Raw genomic sequence first — 9,486 nt, 5'->3', positions numbered from 1 at the left:
GGAGGCTGGGAGGAGGCGGAAATTTTTTTTTCTTTCTTAATAAAAAAAAAAAAAAACAAAAAAAACAGTACATCCTGTTCTATGTGACACAGAAGAGTTTAAAATAATGCATGGAGCATGCATTTATTATTGTCAAAATCGATGCACACATGGATGTATAATTATTGATGTTTACTTCCTCTATTTTATAAATATCCCCTTTGTACAGTTAATAAAAGCAATTAAAATATAATATAGGTTCAACTCTATAAATTAGGAAATCAGTTTCAAAGTAAATACAAGGCAAGTAAAGAATGAATCAAAACCAGCTAACAAAGGAAATAAATTTGATGGTAATAGGTATGGTAGCTCAGCCTTTCGATTCCATCACTGGGGAGGCTGTGGCAGGAGGACTCTTGTTGAATATAATGCCAGCCTGGCCTATAGAGATGACACCTTGTCTCAAACTTAAAATAAAATAAAATGGACAGGAAAGGGATGAAGGAAATAAATTAAAGATTGGATTGAAAACAACGAAAAGAAAAGAAAAAAAACTGAGTAGTCAAAGATGAATTTCTTATAGTGCTGATTTTACAAAATTGAGACAACACAAACAGATAATAATAGGACTATCAAGACACATGTCTTTACAAATCTTAATTATACACTCAATTAAGTAGTATTGGATTCTAAAACGTAGAAAAAGGAGCTCGGAATTGTTAGTCAGTGGCAAAGCGCAGGCATAGTGGGTGTGAGGCCTGGGGATAATTCTAAGCACAGGCCACGACAACAGCACCAGGAGAGAAGACAACCTTCTACAACTGACATGAGCATAAATTCAAAGCCAAGTCGAAAATCAATGTTTAAAGACCATGGCTGCAGTTGCTACATGAGATGAATAAATGCAAGAGCCATACAACCACCCTCAAATAAGTATCCACCTCTAGTGATTTAGGGCAAGTTTGGCACAACACCTTACTCATGCAAATGGTCCTAGATCTAGAAAAAGGGAAGCTCCCAATTGATTTTTTTTAAAGATTTATTTATTTATTATGTATACAACATTCTGCCTTCATGTATGCCTGCATGCCAGAGGAGGGCGCCAGATCTCAGTACAGATGGTTGTGAGCCACCATGTGGTTGCTGGGAATTGAACTCAGGACCTCTGGAAGACCAGCCAGTGCTCTTAACCTCTGAGCCATCTCTCCAGCCCCCCAGTTGATTTTTTGAAGCTAGTTTAGTACAGGTATCACGAGTATTCAAGAATCTGATAAACCAAAGGTTATTTGGATTTATTAATGTAAATATGGGCATAAGAAGGTACCTATACACACATATATTATATATGTGTATGTGAATATATAATATATAAAATATATTGCATACTTGTGTAATATAATATATACAGAAAACAATAGATTTATATTGGTAAACATATTAAATATTCAAGGCCAGGAGAGTGTTTGCGGATTGCCTGAGGTCTTAGAGCTAGTAAACTGGGAAACAGGGTCCCCAAGAACCTCAAGCCAAAGACTGTGCTCCTAAGGACCAGAGGATGCTGCAGGAGAGATGTCTCACAGATGAGGAGTGCTGGCTGCTCCTGCAGAGGACCTGAGTTCGGTCCCTAGCAAACACGTGCTTAAGAACAGAAGTCAGACCAGTAAGAGTGCCTGTGAAAAGACAATTTTGAACTGTGTCATGACTGCTAATTTTCATGTCAGCACTTTGAGAAAGGGCTCTAAGCCTCATCTGCAAGGAGAACAGGAGGTGTTCCTGTGCATGAAGCTGACTGTCCCGTGTGTTACTGTAGACATCAGAGCCATTTCCTATCTTGAACGAGATGACTGTGCTTTTGACCGTCCCTCTCTCTAATACTGAAATGCCATTGTCTGCTGTTTCCCAGGCCTGCAGATCATTCCCTTTGTGCACAGGCAATGCCCTGGCTTTCTGGTTGAGAGTGCCCAGGAGGACTTCAGAGATGCAGCGTGGAAATCGTTCACTTCAGCATTTATGTCATTTGTCCGTGTAATGACCGAACTTGACAGCTTGTCAGGAGTGACATTTAATATGCCTGCTCTACACAAGTCATATTTCATTACTTTTCAAGACAGGGGCCCCAGGGAAATGAGGTTGGTGGATTTGAGAGGGAGCTAATGCAGTCTATTCTTCCGCCCAACACCCCAGACAGGTCTTCAGCTCAGGGCTCTGTTCACCAAGAAAAGCGGTATTTTTAGATTGCTGACAAATAGATTGATAGGTAATTTACTTCTGAAAGGAAGATGTTTTCCTTGTCTTGGGTCTCAGGAAATTCAGAGGCATCCAACTCACTTCTATTGTTCACTGTAATAAGTATTCACATTTTAAATGAAATGGTATATAGTAGCAACAGAAAGATTCACAAGTAGGCTCTTTGTGGTGTGTGTGTGTGTGTGTGTGTGTGTGTGTGTGTGTGTGTGTGTGTGTGTTTTACCAGGGATTTAATCTAGGGTCTATGGCTAGGTAAATACTCTGCCACCAAGTTATAATAGTAGAAGGAAGTCATATTTTAAAATAAGAGAAAACAAAACTGCAGAATTTCTTAGCAAAATCCTTCAACTTTATTTCCTCAGAAGAAAATGACCAAAACACTTGAAATTCAGTAAGAGTTTTTCTCTTACACTGAAAGAGAATTTCATGTTGTATCTAAATTATACTCAAAATATTACAGAGTATCATAAATAAAAGTCCCTGAGAATGTAACCACAGAATTTCTAATCATGTAACACAACAGAAAAATGTATTAAGACTATAGCCATACCTCCCTGCCTACACTCAGTCTCTTCTGAACTGAAGCTAAGTAGGGAGTGACCTGGTTAGTGCTTGGGTGGGAGAAAGGGCATCAGTGGGCTGAAACCCATAGATATTCAGATGAATGTGTGCAAGGAATAGCAATAGTCTCTCTATCCCTCCACACCTCTGAATGGGTAGTTGTGTGTGTACATGTGTGTATACGTGTGTGTGTGTGTGTGTGTGCGTGCGCAGGAGCTACATCTTATAGAACGATACAGGAAAGAATTTACAGATGCAAAAAGACAATGACAGGAAGCAGAGAGAAAAATATGAAATACGTTATGAGTAAATGTCAAGTATAATGACAGTAAGAAGTGATATGCCATGTTCACAGAATTTTTGTCCGGTGAAGATGGCAGATAGAGAAAAATTAGAAGTATTAGCGCCTGTAAGAAAGGACCCTGAAACATTTCAGGCAAATCTGTGTCTGGGTGAGCAGGACTGAGCCCCTGCTACAGGACAGCCAAGGCACACATTGTTAACTAGCCTTCTCTCCCCAGGCTGTACCTGGAGCCAATTACACCAGAACTGCTGGGAGTGACCAGCTCTCAGCAGGTTTCAGAGCTCCCTCTGGGCTTCTAATGAGCTAGATTTAAGAATCGCTGACCTAGATCTTGGCATTCTCCTTGTGTCTTCTAAGCAGGATGGTTTGTACATCCAACAAGACCTTATAAAACATCTACCTTGTGCCCAGCATTGTTCCGAGTAATGGTGATGAGACTTTAATGAGAACAATGAATGGCACACACGACTGCCTTCCAGAGCATCAGAGTCCACGCGGAGAAGTTCATGCGAAATCCTCATATCCATTGTAATAAGGAACAGAACAGTAGCTCATTAGTGTTATTCACTAAGCTAGTGTTAGCCAAATGATAAGCACATATGCATTCCTTAATTCTCTGTTTTGCTACTACTTCACTTTACATATAAAAATATTCATTTTCTGGCATCTAGTGGCCTGACTATAGTATAATATAGCATAGCATAGCATAGCACAGCATAGCATAGCATACCACACCATACTATACATACCATACTATACATACCATACTATACATACCATACTATACATACCATACCATACCATACCATACCATACCATACCATACCATATCATACCATACCAAAGGGGTCACAGTGAAATGTTGGAGAAGGAAACTAACAATTCAACCGGAAGAGAGATGCTGCTTTAACTTAAGGGAAACTTCAGTGTAAAATACCTTTAGGGGTTTTCCAGAGGAAGCAAAACAGATAAATGGGTTCAGTGTAGAAGAACAGCCATAAGACCAAAATGTGTATGAGCATCATCAGTAGTGAAGCCGAAGCTCGCAGGAAGTTTAGTTGGGACCAACCAGACTTTCCTTGTGTCACTCATGGACATTTGGCCACACATGACACATGAGTATCTCAAATAGAATGGCTATGCTCCTGGGGGTCTGCTCAGTACAGCTAGTAACTGGCAAGGCACCTACCAGCTCCTCATTGTTCAGTGATGTCCTTATGACCATAGCAAGTGACAGACCAGATTTCCGGGCAGCCAGGGTCTGAAATAGACAGGATTATGACTGATTAATATATGGCAAAGGTGGCTTGCATGCATTTCAGAAGGCAAAGATGTAATAATGCTAGCTGTCACTGTTTTAGTAGAAAAGGGCTTTGCCATCCTACCACTATGGATGGAACTCAATGACTGTTAAAAACAGAGACCCCTAAACTTGGCATTTGAGCCTTCATGAAACTGAAGTCTATCCAAGAGATACGACTACTTAAAAGTTTCTGGCATAGAAAGAGGCTTCTAGAAGATTGCTGTTCCCAGGGGTACAGTTATAATCTGTCAAGAAACATGTGCACTGATGTTACCCAGCCTGACTGGAGAGATGATCTGAGCTGTACCTGACACTGCATGACTCCTGGGGTGTTTCCTAGAATATTCTTCATATCTAGTGGGGATATGTCTCTCGCACACCCTTATCAAGTGAATGAGCACCCAGATGGACATCCTCTTCAATAGTATTCAAGACCTTTCCATTTCCGTTCTTATAAACTGAACTGTCACTATCTGCTTCCTACCCAAACACTATGCTTTCTGAAACATCACTGCTACAGAGAAATTTAGAAACCGGGAAACCTGATGAGATATGAACACGCCATCCTACCAGGAGCATAGGGAAGTCAGGTGGGAACAATGCATCTCTTCAGCCCCACCTGCTCAGAAACACCTCAGGATAATGATGCCACACGGATGAAGCTACATGCATGCAAATAAATAAGTTACCTTGTGTCCATCTTCTACCCACAGGGTCAACCTGAAGAGGGTCAGTTTTGAAGGTTTTTACCTATGATAATTGTACTCTTCACCCCTAATAACTATGCCTACTCACTTCTGTTACTGAGATAAAACATCTTAGGGAAGAAAGGTTTATTTGGCTTATAATTCCAGGTCTATCGTACTGGGGAAGTCAAAGCAGGAACTCAAGAAGCTAGTTACATCACATCCATAGTCAAGAGCAGAGATAAAATAATGGCAGCCTGATTTGCTAGCTTCCTCCTCCTCTTTATTCTCCAGACTCTCCTACCTTAGGGAATGGTGCCACCCACCAAGGGCTGGATTTTCATCTGTCACTTATTGATTAATTGTTCACAAGTTAACCTAATCTGCATAATTCCTCATGAAGACTTGCTTCTTAAGTGATTCTAGGCTATGCCGAGTTGATAGTTAAAATTAATCAGCATGAAGTACTTGTTTCTAATTTTATATTTTTCTTACATTTCTTTTGTGTTTAGTTTTCCTGTATACACACACACACACACACACACACACACACACACACACACACACACACATATACTTTTTAGCTTCACAGAATTAAGCTTGATGTTAGATTCTTGGAGAATTTAACAGTACACTCAGATCCCATGTGTGTATGGGTGTATCGCTAGGTAGCTCTGGCTGGCCTAAAACTCATTGTGTACACCAAGCCAGCCTCTGACTCATGGACAGTTCATCCCTCTCTACCCTCTGGGTGTTGGAATTACAGGCACATATGGGAACTAAAACTTAGTCCAGAGTAGCTCTATTTCGCCACCTTGCCCTCTTTTTATCTCATGAATAAAATGAATGTGTGTGAGAGAAGATCAGAGAATGATGAAACAAATTGAAAAGCACTTACCATGGCCTGAAGATTCCAGGAGCAAAAGGAAACAACATTTAAATCATTAAACATATGAGAAATGGGTAAAGCATGAGAATGTTCCCTTAGTGTAACAGAAAATTCCCACGCTGTCCTGACAAGAATCTGAGCTAACTCCATCGTGTGCGGTGCTTTCCACTGCAGGATCATACAGGGCACCATCTTAATTAACTAACATTTTTGAGAATTAGTTTTAGTGTGTGTGTGTGTGTGTGTGTGTGTGTGTGTGTGTGTGTGCATGTGCACATGCACACTCATGAATGCAGGTGCCCACGGAGTATAAAAGGGTCCCAGACCTCAGAGCTGAGTTACAGGTGATTGTGAGACACCTGATATGGGTGCTGTAAACCAAACTCTGGTCTTCTGCAAAGGTAGCATTTACTCTTAACCACAGAGGTTAACCTCTAGCCCTGTAACATTTCATTTCAAAATTAAAGTGTCTGCCTTTAGTGGTTTTCTTAGCAAAATCAAATGTTGCTGATATACAAATTATTCACATTGATGCTAAAAGTGATATTAATTTTTTGTATAAAGTAAATTCTGATATTAAATTACTAAGAGTATTAAACACTCATAGAAAAATTTAGCTTTTCGTGGCCCAGAATCTTGTTTTGTGTATCGCCACACCTAGCCTGTAAGAAGTCTGGATGATAGAATAGAGCAATAGAATTTGACATTCAGAAGGGCTTTTCCTTTTAAGATTTATTTTTCAGTTATGTGTATGTGTGCATCTGTGTGTATGCCACAGTATGCATGTGCCAATAGAGGCCAGTAGAGGGCAGCAGATCCACTGCAGCTAGTGTTAACAGGTCTTTGTTAGTCACTCAACTTGAGTACTATGAACCAAGAAAACTCAGGTTTTCTGCAAAAGCAATTAGTGTGTTTAACCATTGAAAGATCTCTCCAGGTCTAAGCATGCTTCTCATGATAGAGCACAGACCACTGTCCTACAGTCAGGTCTTGGCATTTCTGAGTGGTCTCAGAATTCCTCCTTGCAGGAGGGCGAGCTCTTCGAGTTATGTTCAGGACCAACACAAACCTTAATGATTTGGAAACAGCAATCTTCTTTTGACGGAAGAGCTTAGTAATCTAGCTAGACTCGTTTGTCACATGTAAGAAGATTGGTTAGCACCATCTGTTTCCATTGTAAAGTCTGGAGTCTACTGTGTTGAAGTGAAGAAACCCAAAGACAGCTTTAAACTTTGTAAGTTAATCTTGTAATCCTTCACAGGATTGAACATCAAAGACCAGCTCCAACAGCTTACTTGGTCTTCTCTGCTAGTTCTTCTGGCTCAATTTTAAAGTCCGTTTAACTAAAAATGTGTAATTTTCACTGATGTCAAAAGCAGTTGAAAGGTTAGAGTCATTTCTTTCATCAGATGCATTCTTAAAAAAATAATGAATGTGTTAATGCTGGGCAGACACTGGGTTTGCATACTTTACCCCATGAAATATTTATGAGCTAGGTAGTCAATGAGAAAGGCTTTACATTTTAACAAAGGAAACATCAAGGCATGCAGTCAGGGAGAATTAAGCAGGAGTAACTCACCACATCCCGTACAATAGGCAATGTTTTTTTCCTGCGGAGATCAGGCATGCTATCTATTCCATAGAGTCCACGCCCAGCCCTGAGTGGGGACAAAAAAGCAATGATTTCAACAGTTGAAATGACATTGTATGATGAAAAAAAAAGTCCCCACTGTTTATATAAAGGCTGAGAAAATATCAAGTGGAGATTATTGTTTTCAATTCATTTGCAAAATGGTAAAGAGCCAAGACTCCAGGTTTTTGTTCAGGGTGAAACTCCAGCTGCTGCACCTGCTGATAGTTTGTTGTTGTTCTGCGTGCTACATCGTCAGCCACTCAGCTCCACAATAGTGTTTTATGAACCATGAACAAATTTTAAGCACTAAACCGTTGGCTTCTTTTACCTGAGTTTCTCTCACAAGTAAATACATGGGATTAAAAGATTTGCTCTCCTTTATTTTGTAATAGTAACAAAGGTTAGGTCAGCTGAATATTCATCTCAAGTCTATTGATTAAATGAACTTCTAAGAATGCCATTAATAAACAAGCGAGGGAAATACTACGGGGCTGGCAACATGGCTCTGTGGTTCAGAGCACTTCCTGTTTAAGCATGAGGACTAGGGTTCAAATTCCAGCACGGCTAAAAGCTAGATATCCCCTAAACACCTATAACCCCCTATCTAAGGTGGGGTATGGAGACAGGAGGATGGTGGACAAGGCTTGCCTTGAAAATGCAAGCCACGGGTTTAGAGAGAGACTTTGCTTCACAGGAATACGTGAAGAAGTTCAGCAGAGGACAGCCCATCCCTTTTCTGACTTCTGTGTGTGTACACATGTACACTCTGAACATGCTCACACACACATACACACACACATACACAGAGAGAGAGAGACAGATAAAATATATCTTTAAAAACTTAATTGCAAAAAAACAAGTGCAAACTGCAAAATTGAATATGTGTAAGCTAGTACAATCCTCTGTGTGTGTGTATGTGTGTTTGACTATGTATGCACAGAAAATATATAGATGGCTCTTGTTCAAATTTAAAGTGCAGTTACCTATATAGAATGAAAGCAGGTAAGAGAAGAGAAGGCTCACATAATGATAAGTGGTTTTCAAACAATGTATCATTTTATATATGTATAGTGGTTAGAATAATTTTAAGAAATACATTTTTAATTAATTAACTTAATTTTTAAAAACAATCTTTTCTCATTTTAGATACCAATCCTAGTTCCCACTCCCTCCCCTCCTCTGACTCTCTCCGCCTTTCACCTCACCCGACCCCTCCCACTCCTCAGAGTGGGTAGGGCATTCATGCATGGGGAGTCAACAAAGTCTAGCACATCACTCTGAAGCAGGACCAAGGATGACTTTGAACTTCTGATCCTCCTGTTTTTACCTCCCAAGTGCCGGATGACAGGTCTGTGTCACCACGCCTAGATTATATGATACTGGTGATCAAACCTTGGGCATTGTCTGAAGGTGTTCTACCAACTGAGTTACACCTTAGCTCCAATGTTGGTTTCTCACTGCGCCAAATCGAGTCATTCTGCACTGCCAATTAACTTCTAAAATCTGATGACAATGTCTCCTGATGGGGACGTGGTCTGTAAATCTCTGTTGATGCCTTCCTTGCACATCTGAGGACCAGCCTCCTCACATAAGCAGCTCAGCTCCTGCTGATTGCAATGGCCTGGCAGCTCTGCCTCCATGATGGACTATAAGAATTGATGACAGGTTATTGGTATTTTAGAGGCCCATTTCCAATGACACAAAAATGGTCTCTGCTGTGACATTTAGCTTGACAGGGGACAGCTTTGTCTTCCTGGAATTTTTTTCTCCCAGCTGTCATAGTTTTAGTTTCAATACCTTCCATAGATTCAATTATTGGTTTGGTAATTGTAGACAAATAAATCATCAAATTTATTGTACAACTCATAAAATAGTACTAAAAGT

The 9,486-nt window shown here is 40.2% G+C and overlaps 1 protein-coding gene across 3 annotated transcripts in view; it reads right to left on the bottom strand.

Moving 5' to 3' along the window:
- Positions 1-9,486, bottom strand: part of Unc13c (unc-13 homolog C) — a 462,492-nt gene that overhangs the window by 286,884 nt on the left and 166,122 nt on the right. For all 3 annotated transcript variants that reach the window (XM_013346384.2, XM_026778986.1, XM_005347631.3), the window contains exons 5-7: positions 7,549-7,627; positions 5,979-5,984; positions 4,281-4,352 (exon numbers count right to left, since the gene is read on the bottom strand). In XM_013346384.2, coding sequence (XP_013201838.1) covers positions 4,281-4,352; positions 5,979-5,984; positions 7,549-7,627 — 157 coding nt within the window. The remainder of the gene's footprint in view (positions 1-4,280; positions 4,353-5,978; positions 5,985-7,548; positions 7,628-9,486) is intronic.

The sequence above is a fragment of the Microtus ochrogaster genome, chromosome 5 (genome assembly GCF_000317375.1).
Source record: "Microtus ochrogaster isolate Prairie Vole_2 chromosome 5, MicOch1.0, whole genome shotgun sequence".
NCBI classification, from domain to species: Eukaryota; Metazoa; Chordata; class Mammalia; order Rodentia; family Cricetidae; genus Microtus; species Microtus ochrogaster.
This window is presented reverse-complemented; position numbering and strand designations above follow the sequence as displayed.